The 21,546-nt window shown below is 29.9% G+C and overlaps 1 protein-coding gene across 1 annotated transcript in view; it reads left to right on the top strand.

Annotated features, from left to right (window-relative positions):
• LOC145291349 (uncharacterized) overlaps window positions 1-21,546 on the top strand; it is a 39,250-nt gene that overhangs the window by 12,427 nt on the left and 5,277 nt on the right. The window contains exons 2-6 of the mRNA XM_080137114.1: window positions 4,386-4,662; window positions 9,576-10,127; window positions 12,712-12,845; window positions 14,746-14,977; window positions 20,427-20,510. Of these exons, the coding sequence (XP_079993240.1) occupies window positions 4,386-4,662; window positions 9,576-10,127; window positions 12,712-12,845; window positions 14,746-14,977; window positions 20,427-20,510 (1,279 nt within the window). The remainder of the gene's footprint in view (window positions 1-4,385; window positions 4,663-9,575; window positions 10,128-12,711; window positions 12,846-14,745; window positions 14,978-20,426; window positions 20,511-21,546) is intronic.

Here is a 21,546-nt window from a genome sequence, read left to right as displayed (position 1 = left end):
CATCAACTCCCTGTATTTCCTCCTATAACAGACAACACGCTATGCAACATACACATATCTGTGCGTGGGGTCGTCAAGCTAATCAAGAACCTTGATTCTAGTAAAGCAACTGGCCCTGATGGCATTCCAGTTATTATACTGAAAAAGCTCCAACCAGAACTTGCCCCCATACTTACAAAACTGTTAAAGCGTTGCCTTAAGGAGAAGTGCTTTCCAACACCCTGGAAAACATCATCAGTATGCCCTGTATTTAAGAACTCAGGTGAAAAGTCATCTCCCTCTCAGTACAGACCAATACGTCTCCTGTGTGTCATGAGTAAGTTGTTGGAATCCATATTAAATAAAGAAGTAGTCAACCACCTCAACAGAAACAACCTTGTTAGTGACATGCAATATGGTTTCCGCTCTGCAAGATCTACAGCAGATGTGCTAACGGTTATATCACATAGGATTAGTGAATCTCTTGACAAAGGCTTCCTTTCCAGGGCAATTGCTCTTGATATATCGAAGACCTTCGATAAGGTATGGCATAAGGGCCTACTTCACAAGATTTCCAGCTACGGTATTACTGGAAATGTTTTCTCAATAATTAAATCATTTCTCTCTGATAGGCTCATAAAAGTAGTGGTTGATGGGCAGAAATCAGAAGTCCACAGTATTAATGCTGGAGTCCCTCAGGGGTCCATCCTAGGCCTAACTCTCTTCCTGATCTACATCAATGATCTCCCAAAACACATACTTAAATCATTCGTTGACATCTATGCTGATGACACGACCATCTATGGTAACACATCAAAGGCCGTAAATGACAAAGTTCTCTCTAATTCTCTCTCCTCTGATCTTGAGCGCGTGGTACAATGGGGGAAGAGGTGGCTGGTCACTTTTAATTCATCCAAAACCAAGCTTCTACCTTTACATCATCAACGCTCTGATCCCCATCTGGCATCAATTGAAATGGATAGCTCTCGTCTTGGGCAGGCTCCATGTTTTGACAAGCTTCTGGGTTTGACTTTTACTCCTGATCTGAAATGGAACACGTACATAAAATCTGTTGCCAGGGATGCTGGGAAAATGGTGGGATTCTTCTACCTCTCCAGAAGATATCTCACTACTAATGCAATTCTCTATCTTTATAAAAGCCAAGTACGTCCAAGGATGGAGTACTGCTGCCACATCTGGGCAGGAGCTGCTAAAAACAGCCTATCCTGCCTTGACAGAATACAAAATAGACTTCGTGGTTTAGTGGGGATGCCCTTTTCTCTTACCTGCAACCTCTCTCTCACAGAAGAGACGTTGTGAGCCTGTCTTTGTTTTATCGTTATGTCCATGGCAGGTGCTCGTCTAAGCTCCAATCCCTCGCCCCTCCCTCGCCAATTTTTCGCGAGAAACACCCGTCTGGCTGAAACTACTGTCAATAATTTTCTCCACTCTTTATCTGTGCCTAAATCCCAACGTAGATTCCATGAGCAAAGCCAGTGTAACTCTCTGCCGCTTGCCTGTTTCCCACCTGACTACAACTTGGACGTCTTCAAGTCCAACATAAACAAACTCCTGACAAACCGCCCCCTTAAGTAAGACACTCTATCAAAACTCCCAATACTAATGATTACTACAATACTATCTCACTGATTACTGTACACGCAATAACCCTTATCCCTGAGTGGCCTTCGGGCCTTGATAAGTGGTAACACCCCCCCCCCAAAAAAAAAAAGCTGCGACGACTTTTTTACTGTAAGAAAGCTTATAATATTAATAACATCAACATCTAGTTTTTAGCATTACAAAAAGTGAAAATTCAACGATAGTTGTATAGGAATTGTAATTTTTATCAAACAAAACTGCGATTTATTATTTTTGTTTAAAACCAGATGTTATTGTTAATATTGTAAGCTTTGTTCAGTCAAAAAAGCTGGCTCAGCCTTTTTTTATATTTTCATCCTTGTTTTATTAAAAAGTTTTGTTTGAAAAAAATTATAATTTCCTATCCGGTCCTGGATATGACCTTAAACTATATCCGATGGTGAGGCCCCAGCTTGCGGACTTTGGGGAGTATGGAGCCACCCTTTAATTGCCATCACTCCCAGGTCCACTCTGACCCGGACTGATAGTACCTGTTAGGATCCCAACTATGGGTTAAATAGAAACCGACTTAAAACAATATATATATATATATATATATATATATATATATATATATATATATATATATATATATATATATATATATATATATATATATATATATATATATATATATATTAAAAAATTGTTCTTTAAAATCACTGGATTCGGCATTAAATAACCTGAAAAGGGTTGATATGCCGTAAAACAAAAGCAACCAACCTACCAACATAATTTCCTATCGTCGCATTTTCGCGATGTTAAAGAATAATGTTTTTAAAAAACTTACCATAACATGTACTTTTTAATTAAAAAACAGTTTTCATGTTACGAAAATATCGTTGGTTCGTTGGTTTTAGCGTCGTAAATTATGAAAACAGCAACAATTCTCTTAATAGTCGTGTACAGACTACATTTTGTATTATTAATGTTAGCAAATTTGTTACATTTAAAAATATTCGTCGCAGCTTTTTTATATATTTTGATTTAATAAAAGAGTGGCGTTGAATCGATCGTCATAAATTATGAAATGAAAAAAATGAACGAATCTCTTAGTAAAAGAGAGTTGCCTCCCTCAGCAGAATGACAAATCGCCGATTTGAATATATGCTTCGGGCAGAGAGACACAAAATGGAAAACTACTGGTTAATTCAATTCCAATTTATGTTGTAATATTCTCATTTACAATTGCCATTCTTATATAGTGATGTGTGTGTGCTGTTAATGCATAGAATGAGGTGATAAGCGAAAAAAATGTACACTATAAATAAGTTTTTTTTTTCTGGATTTAATTACAGAAAGCACATATTTTATTGATATTTATCTTTAAGTATCCCCAAAACAATGTAAAAAACGGAGCGGGTGCTCCCGTGATGTCAGACTTGTGTTAACTATATTAACTATGGAAAAGCAGAAGCGACTTAATGATTTTTTTTTAACCTTTGTTTATCTTCTTCAAGCTGCAATTAATAATTAATCTTTGTTATAATTTTGTTGGGTTTTAAGATTTACACAGTTTAATGATTAATAATATTATAAACATTTGTATATTAAATATGAAATACGGTTTTACCGAATGTTCTTTTGGTTGCCTACGGGCTTCCATATTTTGTTTGGTAAAAAGAAACGAACAAAATATGCAGGGGGCTACAAAATGCTTAATATTTGTGCAATAATATTTTCAAATCTGTTTTAATCTGGCGATAAAATAGTTGACAAGAGCCATGTTTATGTAAAAACTTTATATTTAAAAAAATATTTAAACACAATTAATCAAAATCTATGTTGTAACGAAACATTTTGAAATGATGGAATTTTAATCGTTTTAATCTTTTAAAAATTGATTAATGTTTACGAAGTTTCTTTTTCTTGGCAATTCAACTGATTATAGTATATATTAATTCGAAAAAACGCTATTTAAAAAAAACATAATAATATTAAATTTATATCATTTTTTAATTGCAACTTCAAGGTAAACCTTTTGTTCAATACGTGTATTTAAACTTTTAAAAAATAATTATTTTTTACTTACTTGAACTCTTATGTTTTATAATAAATAGAAATTTCTATAGATTTAAATATATTTTGTTCGAATTTCGAAAAAATAAATATGGGGGGGGTACGCATTAAAAAATATTTGCCCTCATATATTTTACGGAAACTGCATTTTATATGTAATTTCATTTTAAAATAGATAAGTATCGAAAATTTCACGAAAATCTGACCATTAGTTAATTTTTGCTAGATTTATTAAACACGTGTATGTTTTCACGTTCAGAATGTCTACTACATGGGAACGTTATTTTAAAACATCAATTATATAAACACGATATACGTCTCGCAATTTCATTATTTTCGTTCGATGAAAAATTTTTTTTTAATTATTACTGGTTTATTTTGCCCTTCTTTTAAATGGTACAAAAGTTATACTGAATATTAATTTATAATAAAGTTACATCGTGTTACATATAGGGTGGGGCAATTCTGTGGTGAATTTATGCAGCCCCTATTTATCTTCTATGATCGGCTTTCCATAAACTTTCATTAAAAAGTAAAACTTTCACGAGTTAAATAACTCCGAATCATACACGAGATCAAAATACCAGAATAGAAAACAGTGAAGAATGCTTTTTATGCTTATAATAATGCTACGATTTGTTTATATCGTTCGAATTTTATTCATTTCTCTGACCATGAAATACATTTTACAGACAAAAAAATGCAAAACATATTTCCGTGGTTTAATTTTTAATTTTCTTTTTTAGGTAAAGTTGCACATGCTAGGGACGGTGAAGTATTATTGCCGGACATTTCTCCGCCGTTACTGCAATGCTATTTCAAGAGTCTTCAACATTGATATCGGAAAATTAGCGTACAAAGACATGGATATTCCATTGAAATCAAGCTTAATAATGCGTACATATTTACGAGTTTATTTGATAAACATCCCGGCATCTAAAAGCAGCCAAGCTTGGTTGTGGAGTATTTTGATATCTAATAAAGGAGCAAGCACATTTCTCACTAAAAATACTATTAAACCAGGTAAGTGGTGTTTTCTAGAGGCGTTAACTTAGAAAGGAAATAATTGGTATAAATGTAATTACTAGCTAAAAAGGTGTTCACGACCTGGCAAATAATAGTTATCCTTCTGACCAGATAATAAAGTAAAGCTGAAATGTACAATAATGCAAAGAGAGATGAAGGAGTATAGGTTATGGAAAAGTTTACGATAATAAATATAATTTTAGAAATACTAAAAGCAGTTCATGAGATTACTAGATTGGAATTAAGGGAGTACATTATTTAAACTGATGATAACGGTTAAAATATTAATAAAGAAATAAAACACGAATACGAACTTAGATATTCAGATGCTACCGACCAGCCACGAGTAAGTTGAAAAAATAACATCACGTAAGACTAGAAATATAGATTTAACGAATTCAGAGGAATCCAAAGGAAACGGGACTGTTTGGGTATACACATGCACATACACGCACACACACAAACGCGTGTGTGTGTGTGTGTGTGTGTGTGTGTGTGTGTGTGTGTGTGTGTGTGTGTGTGTGTGTGTGTGTGTGTGTGTTATCTATTGTATTTTTTTATTATTTATTTATCATTATTTATACGCTGTCTGGTTTTTCAGTTCGTGAAGTGTCGAAGCAATCAACAACTATGCTTAGTACGATAAGCTATGTTTGATTTTTTTATTTATTTACTTTACCATCATGGTGATGAGTTGAGTACTTAGATTCGATTATTATGGTTCGAATTCAGTCGAACCCACGTCGCCATTTTGACTCAAGTAGGTTTGCAACACTCAAGTGGTCCTTGTGTAAGTACCTGATTTAATAAAGAATGGAGAAAATTAATGTTAACAACAAAATCAAACCAGTTCAGAAATTGTGTTGTATTCTGCTGATTCATACGTACTTACTTTATTACAATTCAATGTCGATGTGCAGAAGGGGAACATTTACACAGGCACATACGCATACCTCAACCAGTGTTAATTCAGAGCCGAGTAAATAAGAAAATTGCAATATCGTTATTTTCAAAGAAAATGCTGGATTTCGCTTCAATCTCTGATTCCTCCTTGTAAGACATTCAAGACAAGAACGTGTCTTAATACATCAACTGAAATTAACTTTCTTCACTTCCTCCCTGGACCTAGCGTCAAGCGATATATCCAAAGAAGTTTCTAGACGTGGAGTACATTAACGTGGGACTGTTTCTCTGTTGATTGCATATCAAGCATTAAATTTTAATAGTATATAGTAATAATAGTAGTGCCTTAGAGGGTTCTATTTTACACAATGACACAACGTAAATCAGACATATTTTACGAAATAAGTTTGAACTGGGAGGTTGTGCATAGAAAGAAGGTAGGAATGTGATTTTTGAAAGCTTAATATTTCACAATTGTGCATTTTTTATATGATTGAGAACTTTAAAAATGTATACAATAATTGTGAACACTATACATTTATAAAATTATTAGAAAAACTATACATTTTTTAAATGATTGAGAACCTTAAAAATGGATAAAATACTTGCGAGCACAATACATTTTTTAAATTATTAAGAAAACTATACGTTTCCGAAATGATTGAGAACTTTAAAAATATATAAAATAATTGTGAGCACTATACATTTTTAAAATTATTAGGAAAACTATACATTTCTCAAATGATTGAGAACTGTAAAATGTATAAAATAATTGGGAACACTATACATTTTTAAATATATTATGAAAACTATACATTTCTCAAATGATTGAGAACTGTAAAAATATATAAAATAATTGGGAACACTATACATTTTTAAATATATTATGAAAACTATACATTTCTGAAATGATTGAGAACTGTCAAAATGTATAAAATAATTGTGAACACTATACATTTTTAAATATATTATGAAAACTATACATTTCTGAAATGATTGAGAACTGTCAAAATGTATAAAATAATTGTGAACACTATACATTTTTAAATATATTATGAAAACTATACATTTCTCAAATGATTGAGAACTTTAAAAATATATAAAATAATTGGGAACACTATACATTTTTAAATATATTATGAAAACTATACATTTCTCAAATGATTGAGAACTTTAAAAATATATAAAATAATTGGGAACACTATACATGTTTAAATATATTATGAAAACTATACATTTCTCAAATGATTGAGAACTTTAAAAATGTATAAAATAATTGTGAACACTATACATGTTTAAATATATTATGAAAACTATACATTTCCGAAATTACTGAGAACTTTAAAAATGTATAAAATAATTGCGAACACAATACATTTTTATATTATTAAGAAAACTATGCATTTCCGAAATGATTGAAAACTTTAAAAATATATAAAATAATTGTGAACACTATACATTTTTAAATTATTAAGAAAACTATACATTTTTTAAATGATTGAGAACCTCAAAAATATATAAAATAAGTATGAACAGATTACATTTTTAAAATTATTAAGAAAACTATGCAGTTCTGAAATGATTGAGAACTTCATAAATTGAAAAAATTGTTGTGGACACTATAAATTTATGAAATAATTCATGAAATCTATACATTTCTGAAATAATTGGGAACACTACATTTTCAAATGATTGGAACACTTTAGATTTCATAAATGATTATAAATACTATATATTTCTAAAATGATTGTGTACACTATACATTTTGAAATATTTGCGAACACTATATATTAATAAAATGATTGTGATTATAGACTTCAAAAATGATTGTAAATATTATATATTGCTAGATTAATTACGAATGCTGTAAATTTCAAAAGTAATTGAAAATATTATACATCATAAAATATTTTTAAACACTATACATTATGAAATAAATCGAGAACACTATACATTATTATAATAATAAAGAATACGTTACATAATTAAATAATTGCGAAAACTATACCTTTGAAATAATTGAGAACGCTATACATTATTAAAATGATAGAGAACACTAAACATTTTTAAATAATTTAAATCACTATACATTTTAAAACAATTTAGAATACTATACATGTTTTGATAATTGAGAACATTGTGCCTTTAAAGAATGAATAATACTATTCATTAAATTTTTAAATGATTGAGAACACTATAAATTTTTAAGTATTTGAGAATTATAGTTTTGTTTGAAAACACTACATATTTTTATAACGATTCCGAACACAATATTTTTTATTAAAAAATATACAGTTTTAAAAAGATTTAGAACACTATATTTTTTATTAAAAACACTATACATTTTTTTAATTATTCACAATACTATATTTTAATTGGAATCACTATACATTTTTAAAATAATTCAGAACACTATATTTTTTATTAAAAACATTATACATTTTTAAAATGATTCAGAATACTATATTTTTTATTAAAAACATTATACATTTTAAAATAATTCAGAATACTATATTTTAATTGAAAATACTATACATTTTAAAATGATTCAGAATACTATATTTTAATTGAAAATACTATACATTTTTGAAATGTTTCAGGACACTATATTTTTGATTAAAAACATTATACATTTTAAGATGATTCAGAATACTATATTTTTAATTGAAAATACTATACATTTTAAAATGATTCAGAATACTATATTTTTAATTGAAAACACTATAAATTTTTAAAATGATTCAGAATACTATATGTTGGATTAAAAACATTATACATTTTTTAAAAAATTCAGAATACTATATTTTTAATTGAAAACACTATACATTTTTAAATGATTCACGAAATTATATTTTGATTAAAAACATTATACCTTTTGTAAATAATTCAGAATACTATATTTTTAATTGAAAATACTATACATTTTTAAAATGATTCAGAATACTATATTTTTTATTGAAAACAATGTACATTTTTAAATGATTAAGATCACTATATTTTTAATTGAAAACACTATACATTTTAAAATGATGCAGAACACTATATTTTGAATTAAAAACACTATTCATTTTCAAAATGATTCAGGGCACTATATTTTTTTATTAAAAATAATATATATTTTTAAAATGAGTCAGGGGACTATATTTCTGATTAAAAACAATATACATTTTTTAAATGATTCAGGACACTATATTTTTATAAAAGCCATATGCATTTTTAAAATGATTCATGACACTATTTTTTTTATTAAAAACAATATACTTTTTGTAATGATTAAGATCATTATATTTTTATTTAAAACTATATATATCTTTAAAATGATTCAGAACACTATATTTTTTATTAAAAACAATATACATTTTTAAAATGATTCAGGACACTATATTTTTTATTAAAAGCAATATGTACATTTGTAAAATAATTCAGGACACTATATTTTTTTTATTAAAAACAATATAATTTTTATATGATTAAGACCACTATATTTTTAATTGAAAACTATATATATATCTTTAAAATGATTCAGAACACTATATTTTTTATTAAAAGCAATATACATTTTTAAAATGATTCAGGACACTATATTTTTTATTAAAAAAAATATACATTTTTAAAATGATTCAGAGCACTATATTTTTTATTAAAAACAATATAATTTTTATATGATTAAGACCACTATATTTTTAATTGAAAACTATATATATATATCTTTAAAGTGATTCAGAACACTATATTTTTTATTAAAAGCAATATACATTTTTAAAATGATTCTGAACACTAATCTTGATTGAAAACAATATATATATATTTAAAATACCTTAGATCTCGATAATTCCTAAACTAATTGAGAACGCTGTAAAAAAATTAATTATGTTTAACTTCGAGTCATATAAAAATCAACTGCAATGAATGTCAATCATTTGTGTGATTTATAAATGAATGTTGCTTCTGTTCAAAATACTGAATAAAAATCTTTAAAATTAATTTATCTTTTTATATTTTTCCAGCTTGCTTCTCCCCAAAATTGGATCTGATTTTTGCAATCGACGCATCCAGTAGTATTACAGGAAACGACTTCGGTAGAAAACTCAAGTTCTTAAAAGCTGTGGTCGGAGGTTTGAACATTGGTTACGATTTTGTTCGTGTTGGTGTCATTCGCTTTGCAAGTGTAGCTGACGTTTCTATTGCTTTAACTTCACACAGTGACTTACCCTCCCTGGAAAAAAAAATTGATTCGATTTCATATACTGGTGGTTCCACAAACACGGCTGCAGCCCTCAATTTAGCTTATACAACCTTTCAAGATGATCGTCCAGATGTGCCGAAAGTACTTATCATGATCACCGATGGATATTCGAATAGTTATTATTCGACTCTTATTGCTGCTAATAAACTAAAAAGTAAAAACGTTACAATTTTCACCCTTGGATTTGGACACGTGAGAAATTACGAAATGCGTTCTGTTGCATCGGTTCCAAGTTGCACCCATTTCTTCAAGATGTCAAGATATGCAGAAATAATAGCTATTGTTCAGCAGATCACACGTAAAGCTTGTGAATGTAAGAACATTTTTTATACGATCACATATTTTCTCACTTACTATTTTAGTCCGATTGATGCATCAACCTTTTTCCAGACAAGTATTGCTGTAATATAGTCACTTTCTAAAGATCGTGTATTTTACAGGTTAGAAAGAAAAATTTTACAAACAGATTATAATTTTCAGTTCACAATACGTTTGATTCACTTTGTAGATTAGGGGATTAATTCGGTTTACTTTATCGATGATTGGCAGTGTTTGCTTTATGGATTGTCGTATTTAGGGTCTTGAAAAAAAACAGCGTTTGCAAAAGATACTTGGCACGTAATGCGGCATAATTGCAACCAGTTTCTGTGACGAAAGACTGAATAATTCCGTATGATATATTATAGAACTGGCAGACCTCCCCGGCATTGAACGGAGCAAAAGTGTAATATATTTCTATTGAAACTTATATCTCTCTAACTCTCTCTATTCGTCTCTCTATCTTTCTCTACTCAAACATATCTTTCTTTTCCGCACAACCGATTCCTCTTTAGCTGGACACAAATAGAGAAAACTGTCTTTTATATAACAGATTCTTCGTGGCATGATTCGGCATTTTCTTTCCAAATTACTACATAACACTGAAAACTTACCATCTTGACTTGTCACTAACATGTTCAGGTCGCTTCTTTGAAAGCAACAACACTTTTCGATTACAAGAGACTCAATCTCATGTCTTGACCTGAGCTATCCAATCTCAACAAGTAAGAATACTCTACGTATAACTGAGCTCTTTATGACCAGGCAAATAACTCTTATGAATAACGATCCCTATGGTTTGAAAATCGTTTATACCTTCTTTATGGCTCTTTATTAACCAAATCAATTTGGAAGAAGTTGAAAGTACAGTATTTGTGATATTTTTCAACGATTGTTCTGTAAGATTCCTGCAACTTCTATTGCGTCAGACTTTAATATTCGATGTATTTTGTCGACATTGTTCACAGTGTCTGGTTTTATATCTCTGCTTCGCCAATGTTATGTATTCTTCCCATGACATGCCCAATTCACAAATAATGCAATGTTTCAAGCTATTAAAATAAAATACTAGATTTCATTTAAATAATGTTATGGATATGTGTCTGGGGTTAGGGTCAGTATTATGTGTCCAGACAATTTTAATTGATAGCCATAGTATTTTTCTGCTGCAGATTATAACCGGCTTAGTCTGTAAAACGCAGGAACAATTTAATTCAAGCACAAATGGTGTTAATATTAGATATTCTACGGTGCAGCCGATCTGGTTTCTATCATCGAAATGGTTGCCGTTTGCTTCTTGTGTTTGAGGATTAACAATGTGGTCTGGATAGTTATCTCGAAAGGTAGTTGGATTTCCTGAAACGTTAACTGCATATGTTACTAACAGGAGAAGGAAATGTAAGAATTTAAGAAATGTTTTAAAAGAATTCACAATGTAAGCAAAATACTATTAAGCTCTAACACACAAAGAAATCATAAGATATCGCTTAAATAACCACGAATAGAAAATATGTTTTTAATATGTCTTCCATCCACTAACATGTATTTCTCCACAAAACAACGACACGGATTCTCCTTATTTTCCTGCAATCGTCTTATTTTTTTATTATTTCTGTTCTTTACTACAAAAGACAACCGGAGGAAATAAACAGGGAAAATCTACGTCGTTTTTTTGTTGAAAATAAGAAGAATTAATTTTATGTGTTTGTTTAAACTTTAATAATCTTTTTAGATCATTTTCGTTTTTAAATGTAAATCGGCAAATAATTGTAGACATCGTAATGTAATTGATTAAATAGTTTAGAATAAGCGATTTTTTTTATTTATCGCCAGAAATAAAATGTATAATTACTAATGAAGAAATGAACTTAAATCGTAGTAATATAAATAAATAGGGATTTTTGATGCAATTTAAAATTTCCATACTTGTGACAAACGGAAAAATTTCATTAGCAAATCGACATAGGTGAGTAGCCAATGAAAACGAAATGTATTTATCGAGAAGCATGTCTTACTAATAGAAATAACTCCTTGGACAGAAAATGTAATCGACGAAATACATTGGACTTTCGATTGTTTCTCACAAAGGACATAGGCTGCTAAATTTACAATTATATATATATATATATATATATATATATATATATATATATATATATATTCTCTCCAACTACCAATTGAATAGTACTACAGCTTGTAATGATATTTTTCTTTTTCGCTGTATCGCAGTTTTCCAGTATGGTTAAACAAAGCAACTTCCCCCAAAAATCGAAACTTGACTATCTAGACGATAATCGGCGTTTATAAGTCCTTGGCTATCTGACTATCGATGAGATAGGTGAAATCACATTTATAAACATAGTCCACTGCCGAAAACTTCGCTTGTTTATACAAATAGCATTGTATTTATACGCAGTTTATTATTTCACTAGCCAGTGAGTTCAACTTAGAAAGAGAAGGAAAGAAAGGGAGTATATTTTATTATAGTTAGTGGCAAAAATGTAACATGATAAAATAGGTGAGACACACGTTCAGTAATGCGATTGATGATTTTATTACCATTTGTTTTTCTTTTTTAGCCCCTTTTATAGTTGATGGAACCGCAACTGATGTTTTCAGTCGTAACAACAAGCTAGCACCCAACGGTTACACCAAAGTGCAAAGATTAATTGTTCACCCATCAAACAACCCTAAAGGGAAGACCACTATAAGGGTAAGGCATTATTCGTCATATTTGGCTAAATTTAATGACATTTTTATGAATTTTTTTTTAATTTTTAAAAATTAATTTGTACACATTAAGCATATTTGAGGATTTCCATGGCTTCCTCTGAATTATGAGCCGAATATTAGTTCTTGATACCTATTATAGGATCCTTAATCGTCACTTCTACACGCTTAAATGTATTAGGTTACTTGGGATATTTTCGTGGCAATGAATTTTTAGTGAGAAATTCATGCATTAATAGCATCTAGATTGCATTAATTCAATAATAATAATAATAATAAAATAATACAATTTAATTAGTGTGTATGACAGATTTGGACCTAATCGAGTAGGTTAACTAGTTAAATATGAAATTTACACAACTAAGCTTCAGGAATTAAAGGATAATACAGCTTTGAAACAAATAGATAAATGGTTGCCAGATAAGAATTTTCCAATAACAGTCGATGATAATAACAAATGCTGGCCTCATTTCAATCGTCAAAGATGATGCATTTGTCTATTTTCGGAATAGGTTGAAGTTTAACAACTAATGAAAGCAATTTATTATATAATAATGATAACTGAGGAACTAGCGGAGTCAGAGTTGGGAAGCTGAGACGACAAAGGTTCCAATAATGTAATCAACGGAAGTGTGTAGAATGGAGTCCCCAAAGACTTACCTGACTGCTACACTTAAAACTGGAATAAAAATTGTCTTTGTTAATTCACATTTGGTTTCGAAGATAAAAGCGGTGACAAAGAAACACAACTGAAGGTATGCGTGTCTATATGTATTTTCGTCAGCAAGGGGCATTTTGCTGAACTAGAGTCTGTAGTCCATCTACAGAACTGTTTGATATTGATTAAACGGTTTATTGATGTTAAACACACAGAATTCACGCACTGATATATTGATAACCAGTATGTACGTTCAATACACCACAAAACAGTCTATTTTATGCATACATATCAACACCCGCACTGATGGTGGATAGGTAGATAAAATACTTGGTATATCATTAGATAAAATGTCATGTTGACATAATGTATGAGAGAAAAGTAAATAATTAATCACGAAAAGGAAGAAATCGGTTTCGTATCGACCAACCAACGTCTTCAGAAAATTTACTAATTAGGATAGATACCAATGAATCTAAAGGGAAAGATACAAAAATCTATCCTATTCGATTTATTTTCAAAAGCATATAGAGGAATATTATCACAGAATCCATTACACAGTGGTAAACCAGAGGCTTCAAAATATTGTTAGACGTATAAATATTGCTTCCTATCAAAACTGTTAAAAAGAAAAACTGTATACAATTAAACCATGAAAAGAATAACTTTTTTACACAATTACACACCTTATATATTTCACGATGATGATGATGATGATGATGATGATGATGATGATGATGATGATGGCCGAGCCGTCAATCTCATTTAAATCTATTTAATTTCAAAAATAACAATTTTTGTCATTTTTTTTTTTTTTACTTAAACACTCGTCAGTGGAATAGAAAACGCACGCAGCTTGTTATAAAAATATATTGTTTGTTTTTTTTTTTATTTCTGTATATATAAGTTTTAATGACAGATTGACACATCTGATGGTCGCGTGACGGGGTTGGTGGGTGGTGTGTTGAAGAATGTGTTGCAAGCATCCCTCTTGTGTCGTTGTGTCTGGTAAGCATTACTTCTTTAATTTCTCTAAATATGTTTATTACTTCCATGTTGTTTTATTTATTTTCAGCTCGTTATGGCTACAGCACATATATACGAACGTCAAATATTGCAAGATAATTTTTCGTAATGGGTGTTTTTAGTTACAGATTCATTTTCTACTCAGTTTTTCCAAATCACAGATTTATAACAATTGAATGGATTTTCATTATTTTTATAGGTCAATGTTGTTTGTGGCGTAGTGCATGTGTACACATCCTCATCATATCCGAAGCCAAACGCTGCTCTCTACGACGACAAATCCTCTGCCAGTGAAGGTGTCTCCGCGTGGATTCACAGCGATCCGAAGAGAAAGCTTTATGTGAGTGTCGTCTCAGAAATACGCCCGAATTCAGCGAACCCACACTGCACCAATCCTCATTATAATATAAGTGTAAATCCACAAAATACACGTACGTACTTTTATATATTTTTCTTAATTTATAAATATATAATCATTGAAAAAAACGCGGTTTCATGAGGGGAGCCGCTCGTGTTTGCGGAAGAAAAGAAAATGGGAAAAATGTTATCTACCCAATCATCGGGACATAAGTTCTGAGGGATTTCTCTTTAAGTTGTATCAGGTCTCATTGTGGAACACTGTTTTCATTAATACTCTATACCTGCATATCTATAAATAAGTAAATGTTATGCTTTTATTGCATGTTTGAGCACTATTTTTCCACTAATTTCCCTAAGGAATATATATATATATATATATATATATATATATATATATATATATATATATAATGCTGAACGCGCGAGCGTGTGTGTGTGTGTGTGTGCGTGGTCAGGAATAGGCGCCTATATGGTTGACTATTTTAAAAAAACTAATTACATAAAATGATAGAAGATGTATCGAGGATCAGGAATGGGTATGTTTGATCTGGCAGAACGGTGGTTCATAAAAATTGTGGGGTCTGCGTTCGCGCCTGGCCCCCAAAGTATGGAAATAAAAAATGAAAAACAAAAAACGTGTATACGAGTTTTGATATAGATGTACATAAGAATACTTTGATAAGTATATTTTAACTTAAATAGGGATGGTATAATAAAATTGTGGGGTCTGCGTTCGCGCCTGTACTCCAGGGAAATATGGCAAAGGCTTTTCATATCTATCTGCGTAACTATACTTTGATAATTATGTTTCAGTTTGAAGAAATACGGTATGATAAAATTATTGGGTGTTCGTTCGCGCCTGACCTCCATAGAATGTAAATATGTCACAAAGTTTAAAAAGGTTTTTTAAAAGGGGTTAGGGTCCACAATAACACCTTAACTTTAATCTTAATTCACGTTAGCTTTTATTTATTTTTTTTAATTGGATCATATTGTGTCGAATAAATTCACCTCATGAATTCACGTTCTTAATCCGACGGCGCAATACTACACCGTTCAATACTGTAAAACTGAAACGAAGCTATTCTGCTTGAAAAGGGCGCCATTTTCTTGTTATTCATATTTATATAGATTTTTTGCTTTAAAGACTTAAAGTAATTACGTGTTTACCTTTTTAATATTCTATTTTGCTGTTTCGGATTATTTTACTAAAGTAAGTAAAGCTTCGTTATTTTTCAAAACTTTTTTTGTTTCTTTGTTTTTCGATATTTCGTCGATATTATTTAGTAAGAGTGTTTAGCAGAAAAGCCAACAAATGACTACCCGAAAAAATGAATATACAAGAAATAAATATTACCATAGTCAATAAAAATTCAGTTCATGTTTTTCTTGTTTTGAAATAGTTTTTAATGCTCTTTACTTGAAATAATTTCAGCGAACTGAAATTAAAACGAAATTTCAGGCGATAACTACTTAAATGAATTTTTATATAAACTACACATGCCATAATCGAATATTCCTCAAGCACAAAATAATGGAAAACATTAAAATATGGTTATAAGTATTCCTTACGTTGACGGAACTCTCTTAAATTGTAAACACAGAATGCTCAGGTGCTCCTCCTTCAAATTGAAAACTGGGCTCTCCATTTCAAAGTCGCTGCCATTTTGATTTTTTTAAACCGGTTCGTGAATTAAAAAAAATTTTTTTTTTTACAAACTTCTACTGTGTGTGTGTGTGTGTGTGTGTGTGTGTGTGTGTGTGTGTGTGTGTGTGTGTGTGTGTGTGTGTGTGTGTGTGTGGTCACGAATAGGCTCCTATATGGTTGACTATTTTTAAAAAACTGATTACATATAATGATAGAAGATGTATCGAGACACAGGAATAGGTATGTTTGATCTGTCAGAACGGTGGTTCATAAAAATTGTGGGGTCTGCGTTCGCGCCTGGTCCACAAAGTATGGAAATAAAAAATGTAAAAATTTAAAAAAAAACGTTTACAAGTGTTTTTTATATAAATGTACATAATAATACTTTGATAAGTATGTTTTAACTTAAATAGGGATGGTATAATAAAATTGTGGGGTCTGTGTTCGCGCCTGGCCTTCATAGAATGGAAGGCACAAACTTTAATAAAAACTTTTCATATCTATCTGCGTAAGTATACTTTGATAATTATGTTTAAGTTTGAAGAAAGATGGTATAATAAAATTATGGGGTGTTCGTTCGCACCTTACCTTCATAGAATGGAAACATGTCACAAGGTTTAACAAGGTTTCTTAATATTGATCCACAGAACATTGTGATAAGTGCTTCAGTGTGAACAGGTATGGTATAATAAATTATGAGGTTTATCTATTTTATTTTTACTTTCATCATATTTTGCTTTGGTTTTGATACCCCCAAATTCGAAGCTATCTCTTTACAACCCTTCCTTTTCATAACCTATCATACTTTCATAAATCAGAGTCCATTTTCTGTAGGTTGTTTTTGAACCCAGTCAACGACGGGTACTTTTGCTAGTATATATATATACATATACATATATATATATATATACAAATAAGACTATATATATATATATATATATATATATATATATATATATATATATATATATATATATATATAGTCTTATTTGTAGTATTCCGAATTATACTGGGTTTATATAATTCGTTCATATACCAATAAATTTTAAGCCAAAAAGAGATGACTTAAACTGTATCATATTTCTATAATTGAGCATTCATATACTGTTTAAAAAATCAAGACTTCAAAGAATGGGTTGATAGCAATAAAAAGTTTATTTCATTGTTATTTAAAATTGTTTCAAAACCATTAGCACAAATTCAAACATTATGTCGTTTGAAAACTTTCACTGGAACAGCCTTTCTTCAGACTTATTGAATAAAAAACACTTTAACAATAAAACATTATGGGAAAACATTTCCTTTATAAGGAAAAGAAAACAAGCGAAACTATTTTACCTCTATCGCATCCTTGCAAAGTATTTTTTAAAGATTTATATATCTACCTATTTTCGTATCTCTATTTAGAAAAAAAGAATTTCAAACTAAATATCATACAATGTTACCACTGATTACCTATATTCATTTAATATGTTTTAGTAATACTATTCATTGATTTCTTAAATTAGATTTCTATATTTCTTTAATTTAACTTATTTTTTAATTTTTTAATTTTTTTTTTTTAATATCTTTAATCCGGACTAATCAACTAAGTTAAATCGTTACGAATCTATGTTAGTTTCGTATCGTATAGCTTTATTTATTTACAAAAATATCGGCTACCTTATTCAATAAGGAAATAAAGTTTACCATAACTTTATACTTAGTTCAATCTCATTCTGCATTTAAAATTAAGGATCCCATTTTTGAAGTCTGGATTTTCGTTAAAATAGTATATATATATATATATATATATATATATATATATATATATATATATATATATATATATATATATATACGAAACAACAACTAAGTCAAAGATCTTACTTGATAACAATTTTATATATATATATATGTGTGTGTGTGTGTGCGTGTGTATGTGTGTGAATATATATGTATATATGTGTGTGTATATATATGTGTATATATATGTACATGCATGTGTAGTATATATGTGTATATGCATATATATGTACATATATATGCGCATATATGTGTATATATGTACATGCATATATATCTCTATATATGTGCATATATGTGTATATATATATGTGTGTGTGTGTGTGTGTGTGTGTGTGTGTGTGTGTGTGTGTGTGTGTGTGTGTGTGTGTGTGTGTGTGTGTGTGTGTGTGTGTGTGTGTGCGTGTGCGTGTGCGTGTGCGTGTGTGACTTTACAGAGTAGCCGAGTAGTTTATTTATTTAAAATTTGCTTTGCGTTTCTTATTTTCAAATTATACCTTTTTGTTTCATGGAGGGTTTTATTCCTAAATTTTTATATTTTGTCCCAAAAGGAAGTAAGTCCGTAAAAGACGAATATTTCGTTAGCATCTTTTATATTTAATAGCAGTTATACGAAAACATTTAAATTATTTTCTGGTACGACTTTCTTGAATATAATTTTTAAAAGTTATTAATAATATAGGTTAAACTTTTACAAAATTAAATGGCTATTAAATATTACATATTGATTTTGTCAAGCGGAGACTGGCAATGTCTAATTTCGTGGATCTGACAGACTTAATTTGAGATTAAACATTTTGTTCGAATGGAAGGGTTCGATCTTATACACAATTATCTGGACATAAATGTATATCAGACACCATATTTCAAACTAAACAGCTTAATGTATTTTAATATTTAATGTATATTAATATATTTTTAAGATATAGTATTATTTCCTCCGTGCATGTTTAGACAATAATCATTTCAGTCTGTAAGCGTTTTTAAGTCTGGAGATGAAATTCTAATTCCTTGATATTTCTATTCTCTCTCTCCAGCTCAAGTTTTTAATAGTACGATAGACTAAATCATTCTTTCTCAATTGTGGTAACTCAGAATTGTAATGTTCCGAAAAAGAAAGCTCCCTAAAGGGTAATGCAAGAACAACTGGTAATAGTGATTTACCTTATGTCTTTTTGACAAACTAGGCCAGTGAAAGGCAAATAAATGTTTTTGACCTTCAACATAAAGAAAGAACAATATCAATCAGTTTTTCATACCCAAAAAAGATATTTACATGCATATACTAATCGATGTTTTCGTCAGTGAATATTTGCTTTGTAACTTCAATTGGAGAAAACATAAATTTTACCTTATTATTGCATGAGAGTTTTCAGATGAGAACTTGAAAGGAATTTTAACTTTAAGAGAGCTATGCTTTAAAGTATAAAGAAATGTGCATATAAGAAAGAACTTTAAATACTGATTTTTAAGAGAATATTTTATTATATTGAAATAGAATCATGTTTTTTGTTTGTTTGTGTTTGTTTGATTTTTTTCTTTTTTGCGCTTGCATAATATTTTTGCTTGAAAATCAATCTGCAGGTCGTCGGCATTTAGTATAGATAGCCATTTAATATGTCTGAAGTTAAAACGAATGGATATCTTAAATGACCACACAAAAATTCAACGACTCCGTTGGCTACATGTTAAATACAGTTTTATGAAATACACTTTTGGTAGTAAAGAGAAAGAGTAAATAACAGTATTGCTATGTAATAAAAATACCTTTTTATTTCATTAGAACTGGGACGATATTAAACACCCAATGGTAAACTTTACGAAATGTAAGACGCCAAGCTCTATAGTAGATTCCATGGCGGGCTGTTAGAAAAGCCAACCACAGAATATCCTATTCGTACGGGTCCCGAATTTCAACTGTTTGCGTGGCGGGAAAAATCTTTTGTGAATCCACTTCAAAATAAGTTCAGCTTATAGTATTCATATGCGTAACTCTTCTACTGGTTGCTGAGTTAATTTACTACACCTCTAGTTTGCCTATTTACATCAAGAAACATGTAATTGTCACATTTCACTTTTATTTTCAGATATCGAAGTAGTCTGTAAATACAATGGAGTGGAAAGAAAATGTACTGACGATGAAATTATGGAATTATTTAAACATCTTTTTGGTACGTATATCCTTCTGATTTCGCATTGATACACTGTTGTTAAAATCCAAAGGCCACTCGAGGACAAGAGTTAAAGACATTATCATTTGGGCAATGAACAAACTTATGGGTAGAATGGACAGAATTTGATTATCGCAGAGAACAGTGCAATGCGTATTTAATAACAGTGGACTTGAAGGTAATTGATTTTTAGTTAGCTTGAAAGCAAAATAAGAACGACCAGGAAGTATTTGGTCTTTTTAATTTATAATTGCAAAAGTGCTCTTATGAATATTGTTTGATTTTGTTTTTGTTTTTGTATTACCGAAGTCCTAATTCATGATTTTAATTCTGTCTGAACAAATAGAAATAAAATAATTCACTTTAGGACATGAGATATATACATTATCAAAAAATCAAAACAAGAATAACGCTTTATTAAATCAATACTCATATATATATATATATATATATATATATATATATATATATATATATATATATAATGGCGCCAAAAAGAAAGTCTGCACTTGTCATTTTTTCAAAAACCACAAATTTAAGCTAAATTGAATGTAACTGTTTAAACAACCTATACCTGATTTGAATCGTCTTTTATTCCTCTATAATTTTACTTGTTCATACACTGGCAAATATGTTTGCGAGCCTGGAATGATCGTATAACACTACACTGACGCATTAAATGAAGTAGTAATAAATGAGAGGACCTATCAAAAAAAAGTTAATTATGATAACAGAATAGATACAATATTACTTCTCCCTAAAAACGGAGAAACTAGCTCTGAGAAAATATTATAAGTAACGAATCTGTACTGTAAATACGGAATTTGGGAGGATTCACTCTTCATATTTTTCAAAAGAGGGGGTAATGCCTGGGAGAATGGTATTATGGTAACACAACAGATACTACGCTACTCTCTCCAAAATGGATAAAGTAATACTGGGAGGAGCTTTCTATAAAAAGACGGTAATGTCCGAAAGGATAGTATCATAACAATAGAAAATTTACTACACTAGACCCCCTTCCACTGGACACCCT

The sequence above is a fragment of the Euprymna scolopes genome, chromosome 12, assembly GCF_053919585.1.
Source record: "Euprymna scolopes isolate OS-2025 chromosome 12, ASM5391958v1, whole genome shotgun sequence".
In the NCBI taxonomy this organism is placed as follows: Eukaryota; Metazoa; Mollusca; class Cephalopoda; order Sepiida; family Sepiolidae; genus Euprymna; species Euprymna scolopes.
Note: the sequence above shows the minus strand (reverse complement) of the source record. Positions and strands in the feature narration are given on the sequence as shown.